Here is a 20,339-nt window from a genome sequence, read left to right on the forward strand (position 1 = left end):
GCTTATTATATACCTTCTTGTCCCAGGCCTGGCCATAGCCATTTTTCAGAGTCTTGGTTCCTTTCAGTGGAGAGGGCTATTGAAGAGCAGAATCAGGGTATGTGGGGACCAGTGCTCATTGTTACAGGACACACTACTTTTAACTTAAATAATGCAGTCATTTAGTATTTTCTATTTAAATTTTATACTGTCTTATTTTATAGGATTTTTAGTTTTATCTCTTATTAATGGAAAAATCTTGATTCCTCACATCCTCAATATAAATGTGGCTGTGTGCTCTACTAAAACAACTGCAACATCAATAATACTGACATTATTATAGACTAGAACTTTGAATTGGTTCATCTTAGTGTAGAAAGAACTGTTGACATTTGAATTGGGGTCCCACTAACATTTTAAATATCTAGTGAGTGGGGTTGGGGTACAACTCAGTGGTGAAGTATTTGTCTACCATGTGCAAGACGCTGGGTTCCATTCTCAGCACCACATGGTAGGAGGAAGTATCCGAGAGAGGACTGGCCTTGTAGGATACTTACATTCTCTTATTTAGGAGTATGCTGTACCTTTCTGCTATCTGAGACCATTTTCGTCTCCTTTAGGGATGGTCTCTGGTTCCCCTCATGAAGTTGGACACATTGCTCATGTATTGATGGCTCAGATAGTTGGCTGCTGCCTGTGGTGTAAGGCAGGCCTTCTCTTCCATGTCTTAGAGACAGTTGTTGCTTCTACAAAAGCTATTGCTTTTTGATTCTTGCTTTCATATTACACCCCTCTCCTGACTTTCCTTCCTCTGTACAGTGTCTTTTTAAGTTGTTTGGAGTGTCAGGTGTCTAGTTAAATCATCTGATGCAGGTAAGGAAACCTCACTCTTTGTTTAAGCTTACATCTCCCTGTGTCTTCTCACAGTTGCAGTATGGTGTTCCACAGTAGTGGTGAACGTGGCCAGGCTTGCCTGCTTCCCAGCGTTAGTGGGAGCAGAAAGCACAGTTCTCAGCCTCACTTATTATTCCACTCTGTGGGTTCTGGAGCTTTTTGAGCATCACAAATAAATTTGTCTATAAACTTGTTTGTAAAATTTTGTTGTCATTGTCTATGTCTTTGAACCATTCCTTAAGCTGAATTCAAAGAAAAGTAGTGGGTCAGAAGATGATCAAAAACCCATTACAGGTTTTGTCCACAAAACTCCCAGAGTGTGTGTGAGATGCCTGTCCCATTGTGCTTGTTCACTCCTGGGTTGTACACAAGCTTCAGTCATTTGCTGTGGGACAGAGTATTTCGAATTTTAATCTGCGAGGTTGATTACTGTCTTTAGACCTACTCCTTAAAAGATTAGTCTGAGTCAGTCCCTTCATGACTTGTTTCTTGAGTCTGTTTTCTGTGTTTTAAAAACAAAAAGTCAGCTGGGTATGGTGGTGCACACAACTTTTAGTCCCAGAAGTTAGGAGGGAGAGGCAGAAAGATTCATTTCTATGAGTTTGAGGCCAGCCTGAGCTACATGATGAGAGCCTGTCTCAAAACAATAACAAGAAGAATGAAAACAAAGCCAGGAGGAGGCCAGTGTGGACCTTCAGTGAGCTGGAAGCCCTGCAGGTGAGCCGCTGGATATTGGATCTTTGTGAAAAAAGGCCTCCCATGACCAGCAGCATTCCTTAGACTGGTTTTTGAGTGGCAGGTCAGTCTCGCCCTCTTCTGTGCAAGCACAGTGCTCCATCTTCATTCACAGCGTTTACGTTCTAAGAGTTGAAAGTTTTCCACAGAAGTGCGTGTTCTTACTGCTTAAAAATGTCTTCTGCTGATGTTGACAGGAGGTTTGGCTTCTTGCCCGTTTGCTGAAGAATAGTAAAAATGGACTGTGAGCACGTTACCAGGGTGCTTGCTCCTGTGCCAGGCAGGGAACTCTACACTACTTCGCTTCTGCCCCAGTTCTTTATTTTCTCACTGCTTTGATGCTGTGGCTTGATTACCTGTATGCCCTGGTGGGCAGGTGCCAGAGCACAGTGAATTCTTAACTACCTGGAGTTAGAGCAGAGGAAGGAATGTGCAGAAGGGTGACCACAGGTGACCCCTGGCCATGCCATAAGTATTAGACAGCAGCCTGTCAGACAGCTGAACCTGCAGTCAGCCCCTCTCCATCCTGCAGGCTGCCTCCTCCCCACACCTCTCCCTTGAGCTACTCAGCCCCTCCAGGTGGCAGCCCAGGTTTCTAACCACCCACACCACCTCACATTTCGAGTGTTTAGCTTAAGCCTTCTTCACCACTCACCTAGATTTCTTTATGTTCTTTAAATTCAGATTGTTTCACACATGCACGTGCAAGTGTGTAGTGCCTGTGGTGTGTGTGTGTGTGTGTGTGTGTGTGTGTGTGTGTGTGTGTGTGCGCGCGCGCGCGCGCACAAGCGCTATTCCTTGGGCATCCAACCTCTGTCCACTCCTTCCAGCTGAGGACCTGGTTTCCAGGGCAACCTGCCTCCCCTAGAGGTAGACCAGAGCCCACTGCTCCTACTGCCCAGTGTCTTTTCAACTTCCCTGGCTCAGACCTTAAATCTTAAAATTGTGGCAAAGTGTACGTAGTGTGCTCATCATGTGACCCACACAGCACAGTGCAGTCAGCAGCATGCAGTGCATTCCCAGCTCTCCAGTCTCCTCCATACTGTTCCCAGACTCTCGTCGCCCATGCAGAAGCTTTGCCCTGCCACAGTCCCCATTCCTCCTGCAGCTATGGCCAGTCTGCACTCTGCTCTGTCTCTGGAGTTTGATGACTGCAGGGGCCTCATCTAAGCGGAATCCTCCCATATTTGTCCTCCACCTGACTCAGTTCACTTAGCAAGAGCCCTCAAGGCTCACCAGAACATCACTCCTTCCTATTGCTAAATGATATCGCATTGCATGTTCTGGGCACTCCTCTCTCTGGACAGCTGAGGTAGGAAGTGCTCAAACATGCTACCCTTTACCACATGCTGTCCATTGTCCCCAGTGTCCATGAGGGTGGGGCCTGTCTGTTACAGATCCAGGAAACTCATGGTGCATTTGCTGGAGGGAAGAGCTCACATAGCTCTGTCCTGTCCTTCCCTCTCCCTTTAGTATTCATGGAGACTGTGTGGTATCAACTCTCGATGCTCGAGATGCCCGGGCACTATCAGGCTCATGGTTTCCTTCTCCTTGCTCTGCCTTGGGATCCTTCTTGAAAATGAGATCAGTTGCTCAGCTGACCTGCTGGAGGGCTGGCAAGGTGGAGGCAAACTACACAGAACAATTGGTGTGGAAACTCAGAGATGCTTGGATGCTTTCTGTATAGTCCTTGGGTTTCCTGACCTGCTCTGTCTGGTCTGAGAGGTCTCAGCCCAGCTACAAGGATTTAAAGTAAGCCGGGGTCTGTGTGCAGGAGCTGGAGTAGGCGAGCTTTACTTACCTCCCTGGAGAAAAGCTCTCCTGGCCCTGTCCAGTCATTGGAGACTTGTCAAATCAACAGGGCCACCGGAGCCTGTCCCTTTGTCCTTGATGCTGGCAAGGGACTTCCCTGGCAACCTTGGCAGAGCTGCATACTAGGGAGCTTTAACCTGTCTAAGGGAAGTCTATTTTGAACTCCAAGTGAAGCCAGAGTTTTTAAGTTAGACTTCTTACCCAACAAGCCCCACAACAGCCGTCCTCACATAGGTCCCAGGAGTTTTAAAAGTGGCACTGGCCAACCTGATGCCAGCACACTGCCACTACAGTGCCACAGGCTAAGTTAAAATGCCAGATTGGAGTGATTGAGAAAGAAAAAGAAAACCTTTGGCTGAATTTAGAAATCAAGATTTGAAAGTTTTGTTCAGAAATACTACCTAAAAATAAAATCAGTAGGATGTATTTACAGGCAACGTTTTTGTTTTTGGTTTTGTTTTTTTGTTTTGTTTTAAATAGAAAATAAAACAGTGACAGAAGAACCGAAGAGTACAGGCTAAGGCCTTTTCAGGCCTTTTATGCAGTGCGGAGAGTCTGTACCCAGAGTCAGCATGGAAAGCTGCACACAGCTCCTCTGGCCACTTTTCCTGTGGGAGGCCTGCTGTGCTGAGCTGACAGCCACCATCGTGGTCTTAGTTCCAGCCCTTCAAGTGCAGCCCCAGCCTAGGAGGCCTGGAAAAGTGTTGAGAAGCAGTGTAGAAGGTTCTAGCGCTGGATACACACGGTGACTGGAAGGCACACACCCTGCATCTGCCAACAGTATAGGGGTTTGCTGATAGGATTCAGAAGCATGTCCGTCTTAGTTTGGCACTGCCAGGAAGAGACAGAAAACCAAGCATAGCCAGGGACTGTCTAACCAGAGGTGGGGCTATTACCTGTCTGACATGTTCTTGCAGTACACTGACAGAGCACCCTCCAGATACTAGCCTGGGAGAGCCATGCCCCCAAGTTGGTCAAGCCCAGTGGTCACCCCAGGCTTAGTCTCCAGGTAGGTCCTGTGAGTGGCTCTGCTCTGTCCCCATGTGATGGCCCGCGGGTCTTTGCAGCGTGCAGTTGTTGGACAGAGGTGTGTTCTGAGAGGAGGGATGACTGCAGCTGCCTGCACTTGGCCTTGTTGGGACTGGGCTTGGTGGCATCCTACCCGGGTCCTGCACTTCGTGTTTGAACTCAGCAGGGGTAGCAGAGTCATTATGAGTTTCGGCCCCTTTATGACACAATGGAGCACATACTGCTCCATTCCCAGCCAAGAAAGAGGCCTCCTGGGCCACTGAAGGTTCCCTCTTCCCATGTGTCCTTTCTCCGGCCCCTTTGGAGCAGATGATGTGACTGCTTTAGCAGTGCCGAAAAAACAGTGAAATCTCTAAAAGAGCAGCTATGTACACCATTGGTGACCTCTGTGACACTGAGAAATTGTCGTATTGTCTTTTCCACTCATTTCTATTTATTTGTTTGTTTGTTTGGTTTGGTTTGGTTTTTTGAGACAGGGTTTCTCTGTGTAGTTTTGGTGCCTGTCCTGGATCTTGCTCTGTAGACCAGGCTGGCCTTGAACTCATAGAGATCCACCTGGCTCTGCCTCCCAAGTGCTGGGATTAAAGGCATGTGCCACTGCCACCCGCCTCATTTCTAATTTTTATACGTATATATTTTGAATGGCTGTTTAAACTTTCACAACTTATGACAGTCCCTTTGACATTAAGGTAGTTTACAGTTTTTTAGAATCATAAATAAAATGTCATAGTCTCAAAGAGGAAACTTCTTGCGTATGCCTTCTGCACATGGGTGTCAGAAGCAGGCAGATCTCTGTGAGTTTGAGGCCAACCTGGTCTACAAAGTGAATTCCAGGACAGCCAGGACTGTTACACAGAGAAACCCTTTCTCGGAAAAAATAATTAAAAATAAACTTCTTAGGAATACACTTATTAAAGAGTTGAGAAGCTACTATTCCACTGAAAACTCCAGACACTCATAACAGAGATAGAAGGCAGAACTGAGAGTGGCAGCCCATGCTCTTGGCTTGGAAGACTAGGGTGGTTAAAGGGTCAGTGCTATCCTAGTGACCTACAGACATAGGAAGTGCCTAACAAAACATGAATGATGTTTTATCCAGAAGTAGAACAATTCGTCTTAAAATCTGTTGGGAAGACCAAGATCCCAATTCTTGAAAGAGAGGGAAAGGGCTGGAGGACTTACACATCCTGATTGTAAAACAACAACGTTACATTGTGGTTTTCCGTAAGGACACCCAAGGCAGGTAGACTAGAATGGAAAGCCAGGAATAAATCCAGTTCCAAGGGGAGAGTACTGGAAACTGGAAGGCCACAGGCAAAAGACAGAGGTTGGATCCTTAGCTCACACACATACAGGAATGAACTCAAAATGGGTCAAAATCCCAAATGCTGTGAACCAAAAGTGTAAAGATGAAAGAATTGGGAGTGGGGAGTTCATGATATTAGATTTAGCAATGATTTTTTTTGGATACAATGTTAAAAAGTATGGGTAATAACTGAAAAACTAGGTAAATTGGACTATGTCAAAACTGAAAACCTCAGTGTATGCAAGGGAAAATCAGCAGAATGGGCAACCTATAAAGTAGAAGTAAATATTTGCAAATCACTTACCTGATAACAGATTAATATCTAGACCATATGAAGAACTCCTACACACGAGCAACAACAAAACAACTTCACTTGAATATAAGAAAGACTTAAGTTGACATTTCTCAGAAGAGAGTATATACAGATGACCTGTGGGCCCATGGATACAAACTCAGGATCACTATCATTAACGATGCAAGTGAGAATTATACTGAGACCACACACAAAAGACACGTTGTGTGTTGCATATTGGACTTGAAATGGTACAAGCACTGTAAAAACAGTACGGAGGCACGTTGTAAACTTTAGAGTAGTCTTACTGCAATTCCACATCAGTATACACATCCAAGAGAATCTAGAACTCTGAACTGTACACTTTGAAAAACTTGAAAATGGTTAAGATGGGGCTCAACAGGTAAAGGGATTTGCTGCCAAGACTGATGATCCGAGTTCTATCCTGGGGAGACCCACATGGTAGAAGGAAAGATCTGGTTCCTGTAGGTGGCCCTCTGATGCATGCTATGATATGTGTGGGCGTGCACACGGGTAAATTTAATATATTTTTAAATAGTTGAGATAATTTCATGTTATGTGTCATATTTTAACATGATTTTTAAATACGTTCTGAATGAACTGTTTCATTCATGGTTATTATATTTCTAGAATGGATTCTTAAAGTAAAATGACTAAGAAAGGCCTCTTGGTACCTGAGTTGAATTTTGTTTTCTAAGACAGAGAGCACAGTTTATAGCTCTGTTGTCAAAGCTCTCTCACATGCAGCTTCTATCATTTGTACCGTTAGAGTTGGGCGGGTGAGATGGCTCAGTGGGTAAAGGTGCCACTGCCAAGCCCGACTCCATCCCCTGGACCCACACGGTGGGAAGAGAGAACTGACTCAAAGCTGTCCTCTGACTTCCACATGTGTGCCCTGACATGTGTGCCCTGAATAAATACAAAGTAAATACATGCAAAAAATTGTTGTTGACTTAATAGATAAAAAATACTTTCTTACGCAGTTACTGACCATTCTTTTTTTTTTTTTTTTTTTTTTTTTTTTTTTTTGGTTTTCCGAGACAGGGTTTCCCTATGTAGCTTTGTGCCTTTCCTGGAACTCACTATGTAGCCCAGGCTGGCCTCGAACTCACAGAGATCCACCTGATCCACCTGCCTCTGCCTCCTATGTGATGGGATTAAAGGCGTGCGCCACCACCGCCCAACTCTGACCGTTCTTTTTACATGAACTAGATAATTTAAATCCTAAGGGCTTAATGTTTTTCTAACAAATTTTATTAATTTGTATTCATATTTTTCTTTGTTTTGGGGGAGAATGTGCTAAAGTTTGGGGTTATTTCAGCTTTTTAAATTAATTCTTGTGAAACATATAAAATGACTAGCTTTGGAGTTGAGCATTATCATCAGGTGTTTGTAAGTATCCTTTTCTAACTGTAGAGTTCATTCTTCTGTCCAAAAGCTGTGGGGGTCGGAGTGGTGATTTGTTTTGTGTTTGCTTATCTAACTCCTCCGAGATTTATTTTGGTGTGAAGAAAGGTGCCGATTGACTTTTCCTGCATAGACTTTAGCAGTGGCCTCTCTTCTTCTCCAGTCCACTGACGTGTCCCTGTTGGGTTGGGTCACTGCCTCTGTCCCCCTGCTTCCTCTCATGTATGCCTGGTCACACTGTCATAATCTGTTGACTGCATGGTTGGTGGCACTAGCTTCTCTCTTCAGAATTGTCCTCATTCTCGTCTTTTATTCTTTCCAGGTGAATTTTAGAATGATCTTGTCATTTATCTTGAAAAATAAAGAGACCCCCCCCCCTGGACTTTGGGTGGAAAAGAATAGAAGGCATTTAGTCAGCACTAACTCGAGTGTCTTCGCAGTTACCTGTGTTTCAAGTTCATGAGCACGTCTTGTATGTTAGGTATTTTTTTCCTTTCCCCTGTTTGTTTATATTTTTAGAGGCTTAGGTTTTTTAGGGGAGAATTCTTTTCTTCTTTTTATAGAGTTCCACTGTGTAGTCTAGTCTGTCATGAACTCTTGCCCCAGCTGAGTGCTCAGAGTATGGTGTGCCCCCCTCATGCCCAGCTGCAGTATGTTTTATCAGTGATTTTCAGAGTATAGTCTTGGAGTTCTTTAAAGAACTACTTTATATGCATAAGGTTTCAAAGAGTATGGGAGAAATCACTAATAAAGTTTGAAATCCTTTGATCTAAGATCATTAGGAAAAATACATCAAAGTGTCTTCGCTTTCTTTGCCTTTGAATCTGTTATATAAAGCTTCTCCCCTGTATTTCTGTATTCCAGTTCATCAGCACTGCTGTAGGGTGTGCACATCCCCCATCACCTCCTATGAAGTAGTCACTTATTGGCAGGCAGAGTATAAGAAGTGTTTGCCTGTGGACCCTCACTCCCCTCTGTGGACCCTCACTCCCCTCTGTGGACCCGTTGTTCTTTATGTCAGTCCATCTGGCATCACTCTTTGAATGAGAAGGTGATGGTGAGGGAAGTGAGCCTTGCCCTCAACACTGCCTGATTGGGGAAGGGGGATACCCTCTCTTGAGAGACAAAGTGGGGTTGGGGAGGTTGTAGGGGTGGGGGTCAGTTGAGAAACTCCTGGGGACAAGTAAGCAGAATCTCTTGTGTAGCCTATATATGCAAGTGCAGAGAACACTGTTGGGTGGCTTCCATGTTCCAGGAGTGTTAGAGATAATATGCTAGGGCTGAGGTGTAATCCATGGCACATCTGGCGTGCCTGAAGCCCCAGGTCCATCCCAGCCCTGCAGGATCATCACCTCTGCCAAGCTGCAGAATCCCTCGGCGTATTTGGCTCTGAGGGAAAGAGGATAGCAATACAAATGGGCTTACTTTTTTTCCTGTTGAGTTATCTTAGCAGTTACTGAAAAGGTGAAGTCTATGTTCTCATTGGTGAGGAGAGATCTAATAATCACCCTGAATGGTTGTTCCTTCCTTCACTGCAGTATATCAGGCTAGACCCATAGAAGTAACTGAGCAGCATGTCAGGTGTGTTTAGAAGTTAAAGGGTTTTATTTACCTTATTCTCTAATTGAGCAGATTATAAAATGGCACAGCATAGTTACAGTAATTTTTCTTTTTTCTGTGAGGTGAGGAATCTTTCGGTCCTGCCAGAGAGTTTCCCCGTATTTTCATTGCCTTCCCTTGGACCTAGCATTAGCACTTCTTTCTGTGGGGAAATTATCTCACCAGTACCTGACCGTGCTCCAGTTCGGGAATGGTCTTTCTCCTGAGAATAGGTTTTTACATTAACTTTTTTTTTTTTAAGATATGAATAGTAACATAACAAAAATAAATGAAAAAAAAACCCTTAATTTTGAATTTAAAGAAAGCAAACTTAAAGAATCTAACATATTAACATTTTTAAACTACAAAAATAGAGCTGGCCAGATGGCTGAGCAGGTAAAGGCACTTGCCACCAAGTCTGACGACCCAGGTGCCATCCCTGGTACCCATACGGTGGATGGAAAGAGAGAACTGTTTCCATGCATTTTGTCCTGAGCTGTGGAGACAGACAGGCCATACACGCATATGCGCACACACACACACACACACACACACACACACACACACACACACACACAAACAAATAAATAACCAACCAAACAAAAACCAGCCATAGCATTTTATCTTATGCCCTTTTTTCCCCATTCCATGCCTTTTACAAAGTCTCATAGGCATCTGTAGCACTTCCTGGCTATTGACTATTAAGTGGCTCTTGCATAGATTTTTAACCCTCATTTTTCTGGGGCTGGGAGTGAAAACTGTGTCTCAGGAAGAAATCTTATGTCCTGAATATAAATCCCTCACTTGCCATCCCTATTGTTAGTAAGGAGGAGGCTGAGCACAAGATTGGGAACTAATGCATTGGAATTTTGTAATATTTAAATAGCCATTACTTTTTTAAAAACTAGGTTGCCAGAATGTTACCAGAATACTCTAAAGTGAGTCCTTGGACCAGGGTAGAACTTAGTAACAGGAGGTTTTTCTAGCGAGCACCAGGCCCTAGGTTCAACCCCTACTATGAAAAAAACACTACTAAATGAGTGAAATAAGAGCTGAGAGGTAGAAGGTACAGTGCAGGTAGGTATAAGGTGCCACTGAATTGGTAGAATCATGGAGAACATGCATATATATGCTTCCTTTTTCTGGTTGCTCTCACTGTCTGATCGGGCGTGTGGCCTCTGGTGCCATCCCCTGAGAGCTGGGATCCTTGCCTAAAAGTTAGTGAGAAATGAAGACTGTAGAAAGCCGGAAAATGCCCAGGCTTACTGCACACACACACTGACAGCCAACAGAACGCTCTTTCCGTTTGCAGGCTTTTTTTTTTCCAGTGTCATTTTAAGTTGCAGCTTCCAGCCAATCAGCGAGCTCCATGCCCACTGACATCACGAAGCAGCCAGTTCCCTCCAGCTGCAGAGAGCTTCAGTTTGTCTTTTTTTTTTTAAACTAAAATGGAGGCTGGTTTCTTGCCTTAAGGAGTACAGCGCCCTTCCCGCTGGAGCCTAGATGTTGACATGTAATAAGGCGGGCAGCGGGATGGTGGTGGATGCGGCCAGCTCCAACGGGCCTTTCCAGCCCGTGGCCCTTCTCCACATTCGAGGTGAGTTATTGTGTGTTCTACTGACCGGAACCTTCCGTGGGTAGTTAATAAATGGCTATTGTGCTTTGGATAGGAAAAGCAGGAAGTCTATCCAGCAGTACCCCCTCCACGTAGCTGGGACTGCCCCTGAGCAGGCCGGGGTGTCACCACTGATCGGTGGGCATTCTACACGTTACTTACGGGGCCTGAGGCTCGGGAGGCCTTGCACGCAGAGTTCAAAGCTGGTTTTTCTGCTTTCTGCCTGCTCTCCCATCCCCCTTTCGAGGCTGTGCTGATGTCAAAGGATGTGAAGTCACTGCCCGGGGAAGGTCTTGGGTGGGGGAAGGAAGGAGAGGCGGGCCGGCGGGCCTGGCCAAGTTGTCCACTCACAGAGTTTGTGTTACCTTGGTGTTGGTGTTGTTTAATACTCCAAGGGTTTTGCCGGGGACACAGCTCTGAATTAAGGATGAACTGTGGGCAGAGAATGTGCAGAATTGATCAGAAGAGAACTTCCTTTTAGAGGATGTGTACTCTAGCTGTGCACCCTGAAGGGAAATAGGCTCGTGCTTGAGATCCTGAGATCTGCTGGGCTTCTGATCTTAAATGTTAGCTGTTAGCTTTAGTGCAGCCTTAGGAAACGCTTTGCATTTACAAAGGCTTTGTTAAGATTTGAAAGGGCAACAAGTTTTCAGTGTGTATATAGGTCACAGGAATGTCCAGACTGTGGGAAGCAAAAACGGTAGCTTTTTTTCACCCTCCCCCCACCTTGAGATGCTGTAGAAATTGGCTTCACAATGGCTAAATGTAAAACAGCCAGGAAGAAGCTGAGGGTGATTACAGGGAACTGCCGGTGCCTGAGCTGCACGACCTAGGCAGCTGTTTGTATTTTGATTCTGAACCATTGGCTAGTTAGCAGTAGCATGACTGGATTACATATAGAAGGCCAATATTAACACATTTAAGGTCCCTTATGGCTAACAGGGTTTTTTTTTATTTTATTTTATTTTATTTTATTTTATTTTATTTTATTTTATTTTATTTTATTTTATTTTATTTTATTTTATTTTATGTGTGTTTTGCCTGCATCTATGTATGTGCACCATGAATGCCTTGGTGCCCACAGAGGTCAGAAGGCGGCATCAGATTCTCTGGAACTGGAGTTATGGATGGCTCTGAACCACCATGCAGGTTCTGGGAACTGAACCCAGTCAGTAGCAACAAGTGCTCTTTTTTTTTTTTTTTTTTTTTTAAATTTTTAAATTTTTATTTTATTAGTGTTTTGCCTGTATGTATGTCTGTGTGAGGGTGTTAGATCTCTGGAGTTACAGGCAGTTGTGAGCTGCCATGTGGGTGCTGGGAATTGAACCCAGGACCTCTGGAAGAGCTCTTAACCACTGAGCCATCTCTCCAGCCACAACAAATGTGGTTTGTGAGCCTTCTGGTTCTTATTAAGACACTGATACTCTAGTTCTTCTTTGAATTATGGATTTGTTCTGAAATAGAATCATTTGGTTTTATTTTATAAATAGATTATTAATTTGTGAGGGCCTTGTTGTTAGTTCCAAACTTCCTGTGCCTATTATGGAGTTGTCCCCTCTTAGTTCAGTATCTAATTGTTAAGGACAGTCGTGAAGTGCCTGACCCTGAAGGGACTTGAGGTTTTAAGAAGGGGTAACTTGTAAGAGCCTAAAACTAGCTTGTAATGCAAACAGGTGGGCTAGCTTCTCCTTTTAAATCTCAAAGAACATTTCATTTCCTCCTAAAGACTTCTTAAAGCAGCCGCCTTAACTTCTAATTGTCTTGAACTTGCTAACAGGGGTTGCTGTGAGCGAGTGCTGAAGGTCATTTAAAGTGACTAACGTGCAGCCCCTTCCCCAAAGGATCCCAGCAGCAGAGCGACAAAGGGAGCAGGGGACTGGGAAGGAAGGACACCCGAGGGCTGGGCCCTCCCCCTTTAAGACAGAGGGGTCTTTCACCCAAAAGGGAATGCAACTTGCCCAAGATCCCAGAGCCCTTAAATGGTAGGACTAAGAGTCCAAATCCAGGGAGCTGCTTTGTTGTTTGCAATCTTTAAAAATATTTTTAAAAACAAATTGTGGCCGTGGCAGAATATCTTGCAAGAGGGTTACAGTTTGCTCCCCAGTGCCCTTGTAGTCTGTTCAGCCCAAAGCCCTCTTTGGCATGACAGTTGTCCACTTCTTACTCATTTTCCACACCTCATGTTTGTCAGAACCATGTACAGGCTGGCCCGAACTTGGAACATGCCGATTTCACTGTGGTGTGCTGCCCTGGAGTGGGGGCAGTCAAGTAAACAAGGAACACCACTGCTGACCAGATTTGCAATCCCAGGTAGTTTGGCAACTCCTGATTCTGATAGTGGTTTGTTTGTCGAATTTGCCATTCCTGAAAATCCAAGTGTGAAAGGGATATAGTTTAACCTGGCACAGCCCTAACTGCCTCTAAGGGAGAGGGCATGGCTGTAAATTTAGCTTGATGACTTAGATCCTGCACTTGTAGCATTCTCCAAGAGAATAGCCTGCCGTGGTGGGAATGCACTCTGTGACGTCCACTGTGCTAGCCTGTGGCCACATGTGACCATCAAGCACTTAAAATGTACAGCTGATAAATTGAATTCTTTATTTTAGATAAGTGTCAGCCAGGGGTTGTCCAATTGGACAGCAAAGGTCTAGTCTGGATTTGGCACTTTTTCAAGTAAAGTCCAGACTGTAAATATTTTGACCCTGAGCAAAAGCAGCCACAGAGGTAAGCAAAGCTTGTCTGTTGTCCAACAAAGCTTTATTTACACAAGCAGATAGCAGGCTAGATTTACTCATGGATCACAGGCTGCTGCTGTGTTCTAGGCTACTCCTGCATGTCTTAGTTGCCTGTGTAGACTAGTAGAACAGATTCCTGAAGCTTCCAGCCCTGCCTCTCCTGCTCCCTGGAGCTCAGCTGACCCACCTCAGGGCCAGGTTTCAGGCAGGGACAGCTTAGCCAGGAAGATGCCAGTGACCAGAGAAGGAAGCAGGACAGGCAGCCTAGACCCTTTCCTGTCTCCCCCCTGTCATCTTGTGCTGATTAATCTCCAGTAAACTTCCTGGGTGATGGTGGGGAAGCCTGGTGGGAAGCTGGAAAGCAGGCAGTTCTTTTTATGGTAGCCTCTTTCTCCTGGGAAGTGGGAGCCTAGTTATGGGAATCCTGGTCTCTCACAAGTTCTTGCTGGGTCATGGGTTGGTTGATGTTCACTTTGCCAATAAGAACTTAGGAAGAACCTCCACAATAGACTGCTGGCAATGGTTGAGAGAAAGCCCGAACTGGCCTACTCTGGTGATCGGATGGCCAAACACTAACTGTCGTGGTAGAATTCTCATCCAATGACTGAGGGAGACGGATGCAGAGATCCACAGCCAGGACCCAGGTGGATCTCTGGGGGTCCAATCGGCAAAGAAGAGGGTTCGTATGAGTGAGAGACATTGAGACCATGACTGGAAAAAGCACAGGGACAAATAGCCAAACTAGTGGAAACACATGAACTGTGAACCAATAGCTGAGGAGCCCCCAACTGGATCAGGCCCTCTGGATAAGTGAGACAGTCGATCAGCTTGAACTGTCCGGGAGGTCCCCAGGCAGTGGGACTGGGACCTGTCTTTAGTGCATGAGCTGGCTTTTTGGAGCCTGGGGATAATGCAGGGACACTTGACTCTGCCTGGGTGCAGAGAGGAGGGGACTAGACCTGCCTCAACTGAACCTACCAGGCTGAACTGAATCCCCAGGGGAGTCCTTGCCCTGGAGGAGATAGGAATGGGGGGTAGATTGGGAGAGGGCGGGGTGGGGGGCACTCGGGAAGAGGGAGGACAGAGGAATCCGTGGCTAATATGTAAAATTAAATTATAAAATAAAAAAAAAAAAGAACTTAGGAAGAAACCATGCAGGAAGCAAGTGAAGAAGTGGACCCTCAGCCTCCATTTCCTAGAACAATCTGATGCTGTGTTGACGGTACCTGTGCAGCATGGGTGGGCGACTGAATTCAGGACACACTCAGGGCGTGTGTTATGTGAGCACTGATGAGAATGAGATTGGGATCCACTGTTACACACTTTGTGTGTGTGTGTGTGTGTGTGTGTGTGTGTGTGTGTGTGTGGTGGTTTTTCATGTAGGATTTCTCTGTGTAGCCTTAGCTGTCCTGGAATTGCTTTGTAGCCCAGGCTGGCCTTGAACTCACAGAGATCCACCTGCCTCTGCCTTCCAAGTGCTGGGATTAAAGGCGTGTACCACCTATCCCAGCTGATTACCTACATTCTTCAAACAACGAAGAAAAACTGCCAGAATAAGACTTTTAAAAGAGTAAGGGATTCCTCCTCTGAACAGTTCATTGGGTTGCTGTCTATCACCCACCCTCTGAATGGCTCAGCTCTGGGCAGAGTATAGGAATGCACCTGTGCACCCTCCCTGTGCCGGTGATGCACGTGATGTTGTTTGCTGTGCACCACTGATGGTGTGGAGAGTGACTAATAACAAATGGCCTCCTAGGGAGGGCTGTTGGTGAAGGCTGCACACCTTTGCAGTCATTAGTTCTGCCCTTGGACTGCTCATGTCGTTCTCGCCTTATAGTAAAAGCCATTTCCTGAATTCTTTCATTGAGATATGTTAATCATGTAGAAGTATGAGAGAAGAAACTGGGGATGTTGCTTGGTTGGTAGAGTGGTCACTTGGCATCCATGAAGCCCAGGGTTCCGTCCCCAGCACCTCATGAAGCCGAGTATGGTTGGCAACACTCAGGTGGAAACAGGAATATCAGAAGTCCAGGGCTACATAGTGAGCTCAGGACAGCTGTGGCTCTGTGAGAACCTGAGTAAGTGTCCTGGGAGAGGGACGTGGGAGTTTCAGCCTAGGAAGAGAATCAGTGGCAAGTCAGAGGCACAGCTGGAGTGAACCAACTTCTCTTCTTGCCCCACATATGCTTTAGTATGTGTGTCCCAGGGAACGCTTGCTAGCTCACTCATCCACTCACTGCTCACTCAGGAACCCTGCTGGGTCTCACCTCAGTGTTACTCAGCCTGGAAGCTTAGTCTGGGGCTACTGCCTCAGGTGTCTGTCCCAGAGGCAGAAGGTGCATTGACTGTCCGGTGTTAGTGCCAAGACCAAGGTCACATCCATCTGTCCCACTTTCCCTTTTGAGTCCTTCCAGTACTGGAAGACATTATTATTTCCTCCCCCCCCCCAGAGAAGGGAGTACCTTCTGTAGGGCCATAGAAATGCAGTGAGTCTAAGGTAGTCAGAGCTCAGCACAGCTTCTATCACAGAATTGCAAGGTTAGGGGAACACTTACGCGCGCGCGCACGCACACGTACACACACAAATTTTTTTTTTTTGGTTTTTCGAGACAGGGTTTCTCTGTGTAGCTTTGCGCCTTTCCTGGGACTCACTTGGTAGCCCAGGCTGGCCTCGAACTCACAGAGATCCGCCTGCCTCTGCCTCCCGAGTGCTGGGATTAAAGGCGTGCACCACCACCGCCCGGCTCACAAATTTTTTTTATGTAATTTTGAAAAAAATTTAAAGCCTTCCTTTTTAATCTTGAAGAGACACTGCCCAAAGCAAGCAAGGACACAACACTGTACCAGCAGATAGAGGCCTGGTTTTATTTTAGGTCCTTGAATTATTCATAAGCCAAAAAATCCTGGTTTAAGAATGCAGGCTAAAAGTGTAATAGTAAATGCAGCGAGTAAATCCAGATCAGCTTTTTGTTTGGAAAAATACAAACCAAGGGGCCGACGAGATGGCTCAGTGGGAAATACTTCAAGCCTGATGACCTGAGTTCCATCACAGGAACCTACATGGTGGAAGGAGGGAACTGAGTCCTGAAAATTGTCCTCTAACCTCTGACATGCATATACACATCCTTCAAACATATTTGAAATGTTAGTAAAATAACTACAAAATCAGACTGTGTGTGGTGGTGCTCACCTGTAATTCTGGCACTGGAAGGACTGAAGTAAAAAGATCAAAAATTCAAGACTAGCGTGGGATGCTTATTAAGTTCAAGGCCAGCCTGGGGCTATATTGTGACACAATCCTGTAAGTGAAACTGCAGCTGTGGTCTGGGGCAGTTGGAGAACCCTGGTGCTGTGTGTGGGTTTCTCCAGGTACAGTAAAGATGTGATATTGTAACTTACTGCCGGGGAGTGCAGACTGAGGCATTTATCAGTGAATCGTCAGGCTCTCTACAACTTACTCAGAGAGTCAAGGGGACATTAAGTCTAAGATGGCACACTGATACAAACAGTGTAGGGTCTAGGGACGAAGACACCTCAGTATCCATTCACTTCTGCATAGGCGTTAAGCTTTTCCTAATGTTTGAAAGAAGAATGTCAGAAAAGCCGTGCTTTTGGCTGTGTGGAAGGACTGGTCACAGCATAGAAGTCGCTCCCAAAGTGGCCAGCAGCTGTCATGTCTGTTGGCCGTTTTACTCCCCAGTTGCTGACTCACAGTGGCTGCACTGCACCCCGTGTGGTATTTTGGGGTGTATACTTGGTTTGATAATGACAGCATTCTTATTGGCCTTACACAGTAACCAGCTGCCTTTAAGGTACACGAGGAGATAGAACCAAGTTTCCCTCTGAGCTTCAGGGTAAGGATAAAGGTGAGGGGTAGGGCCTGGTGCCACTGAAAAACACTGGCTATTTTAGAACACATGTGACCCTTTCTGTGCCTAGAAATAGGATTAGTAATGTGATTTACCTCTCCGGTTTGTGAGGGATAAACATGGAAATGTATATCAATTGCTTAAAGTGGTGCCTGGACTGTTATAAGACCCTCCAAGTGTTAGTGGTGGCCACCTTTTGTGGGACACCTGTGGTACTTTGTGGGCCCCAGCAGCTAACCACAGTTACAGCTGGGACACCTGTGTTTGCTCCTCTGGAAGCTCATGAGGTCTGTCTGTCTCTCACTTCCCAAGCCTTCTCATCTCTTGCCATGTTACCACCCTAGAGCAGCATCTTCAGTACCCTGTGCGGGTGTATAAAATTATCTGCTGGGTGATCCCAGCTGCCACCTTCATGGCCTTTGTCAAGCACACACTAACCCGTGATCCAGCCTCCTTAGTTCTGTCAAGCCCAAACTAAGAACTCATGCTTACATTTTTAACTGTTTTGAAGTAGTCTTAGCATTAATACTAAGACACTTTGGTTTAGAAGTTAGTGATGCTGATTGTCACCACTCCCAGATAGCATCATTTCCCATTTGGGTTTTGAGTGTAAATGTTGCAGTCTGATGTTTCAGCTAAGACTTACAGGAGTCTTGTCAGAGCTCTCAGGCATGGATTCCTTTTTTATGTTGATTTTTCCCCCTTTATTTGAGATGGCGTCTTACCATGTTGCCCAGGCTAGTCTCAAACTCCTGGGCTTAAGAAGCCCTCCTATTTCAGTTTCCCATGTATTTGGGACTATGGACATGTGGACATGTGCCACTGTGCCTAACTAATGCTGTTTTGTGTAATTAGGAAGTATTATATTCTATTTTCCTTCCAGGTTATTTTCATTTTTTGCCCGTTAAATTAGGCAGTATTTGAACCAAATGAGATTGCAGTTGTAAGCTTATATCTTGCCATTTTAATTTTTAATATTGTGATATTTAGTAGAGTCTGATATGTTAACATTTGATTGGATTTTACCATCTATTTGCACATGACAGCTTTTATATGCTGAGTTATTTTGTCTGCTGGTTGTGTTACTCATAAGCACTATTTCTAAATTGTAGTGCTTTAATTTATAAAATCCTGAGAACAGTAATGTTCCATTCTAGGGAACAGTCATAACCCTGAAGTTGCTGGCCCTTCAGTCTTGGGAGACCGCAGAGAAGAGGTGGGAGAAGGTGTAAGCCAAACACACTTGAGAGCCACATCCTCAGAACTCAGTGGCTGTGACAGGCCTGCCTGCAGTCTACAGAGAACCATACACACCAGGGGCCCCAGAGTTGCAGAGCTACCTTCAAGGGGTATCTGCAGACCCCTTACGGGTAGCTGAAATGCTGCCTTCCTAGGAGAAGCAATGTGTAGACATTGGCCTGATGGTGAAGCAATGTTGGGTAAACAGCTGCTTTCATAGAACAAGGTAGCAATGTCCAGCTAGTGGGCACCGTGCACAAGCCTGTCTAACCTAAGAGCATCCTTGATGAAGTGTGAAACTGTTAATTTTAGAAAATTCCTACTCTGACACATGCTTTCTCAAGTCTCTGTGATGAAATGCAAGGCTCACATAAAGGCATTTTGACATGCTGGAGAGTGCTTTGGCCATCCTGAGGAAACACCACATCTTGGTGAATTGAGTTGCACGCTTAATGCTCTAGCCGCTTTCCTTGGGACCAACATTTTTACTTGAAATAACAAAAGCTACACTGTGATTATGAGATGAACATTTGGCACATTTTCTCAGATATCCAAGAAGTAAGCTTATCAGTTCAAAGAAAACAATCGTGACACTTTTTTGCTTCTGGTAAAATTTTAGCATTTAAACCAATATCAATTTTGAAAAATTTGTATCTACCATTGTACGTATGACGGCTCCCCAGTGAAGACTGTCCTGCTGGGATTGGTGGCATTGTTCACTTATAGTGGGAGGTCTGTGTAACTTAGTTACCAGTATGTAACAACAGCACAAAGCATGCTGGTGGCAGAGCCATTGGCTGTGCACTGCACACCAGTGCTGGCAGCAGAGCCATTGACTGTGCACTGCACACCAGTGCCGGCAGCAGAGCCATTGACTGTGCACTGCACACCAGTGCCGGCAGCAGAGCCATTGGCTGTGCACTGCACACCAGTGCTGGCAGCAGAGCCATTGACTGTGCACTGCACACCAGTGCCGGCAGCAGAGCCATTGGCTGTGCACTGCACACCAGTGCTGGCAGCAGAGCCATTGACTGTGCACTGCACACCAGTGCCGGCAGCAGAGCCATTGGCTGTGCACTGCACACCAGTGCCGGCAGCAGAGCCATTGGCTGTGCACTGCACACCTGTGGAATTTCAGATGACTGAACAACTCATCAGTTTGGCCTCAGATTCCACACTGCAGCCAATATTTAAGAAGATAGCACTTGTTGACCAGGTATAGTGGATCATGCCTGTGTAAGCCCAGGACATGGGATGCTGAGGCAGAAGGATCACTGTGAGCTTCAGGCTTGCTTGGGCTAAAGAGAATGACAGTCTCAAAAAATCAAACAACAACAAATGTAAAATACAACAGTAGCTCTCACTTCTTGAATTTGAGTATAGGATCAGAGACCATTAAAAATGATCAAGCTGTTAAAGTAGCCTCCTTTTCCAACTAAGTATGTTTCTGTTGGCCAGAGAGAGAGGAAGAAAAGGAGGGAGGGAGAGAGAGTGTGTGTGTATGTTTCCCATACCCCTCAACCAAAACAACTTACCACAGGAAGTTGAATACAGAAGCGGCCATGCAAATCTACCTACCTTCTGTTAAGTCTGCTATCAAAGACCTATACAAAAGTATACAATAGTTCCATTTCCCCTTATTTTAAAAAATAAATTTATTTTAGTAAAGGTGTGGCCTGACATGAAATAGGCCTACTAATAACTTAAGAAGAGGATGACATTTTAAAAATTCTCCTATGTGGCCTCTCTCTGGATGTAACACACCTAATCAAAGCTCTTTTGGGTCGTCAACTAGATCCTGACACCA

General features: G+C 45.3%; 1 protein-coding gene across 9 annotated transcripts in view; it reads left to right on the forward strand.

Moving 5' to 3' along the window:
• Positions 1 to 20,339, forward strand: part of Ppp2r5c (protein phosphatase 2 regulatory subunit B'gamma) — a 147,659-nt gene that overhangs the window by 35,233 nt on the left and 92,087 nt on the right. For 2 of the 9 annotated variants that reach the window (XM_037210847.1, XM_028883818.2), the window contains exon 1: positions 10,462 to 10,671. The exons of 6 other annotated variants lie outside the window; for them this stretch is intronic. In XM_037210847.1, the coding sequence (XP_037066742.1) occupies positions 10,578 to 10,671 (94 nt within the window). In that variant the 5' untranslated portion in view covers positions 10,462 to 10,577. Of the gene's footprint in view, positions 1 to 10,461; positions 10,672 to 20,339 lie in introns of those variants that run through there. One more of the 9 variants, XM_028883820.2, reaches the window with a different exon arrangement.

Source organism: Peromyscus leucopus, chromosome 14 (genome assembly GCF_004664715.2).
Source record: "Peromyscus leucopus breed LL Stock chromosome 14, UCI_PerLeu_2.1, whole genome shotgun sequence".
Classification (NCBI taxonomy): Eukaryota; Metazoa; Chordata; class Mammalia; order Rodentia; family Cricetidae; genus Peromyscus; species Peromyscus leucopus.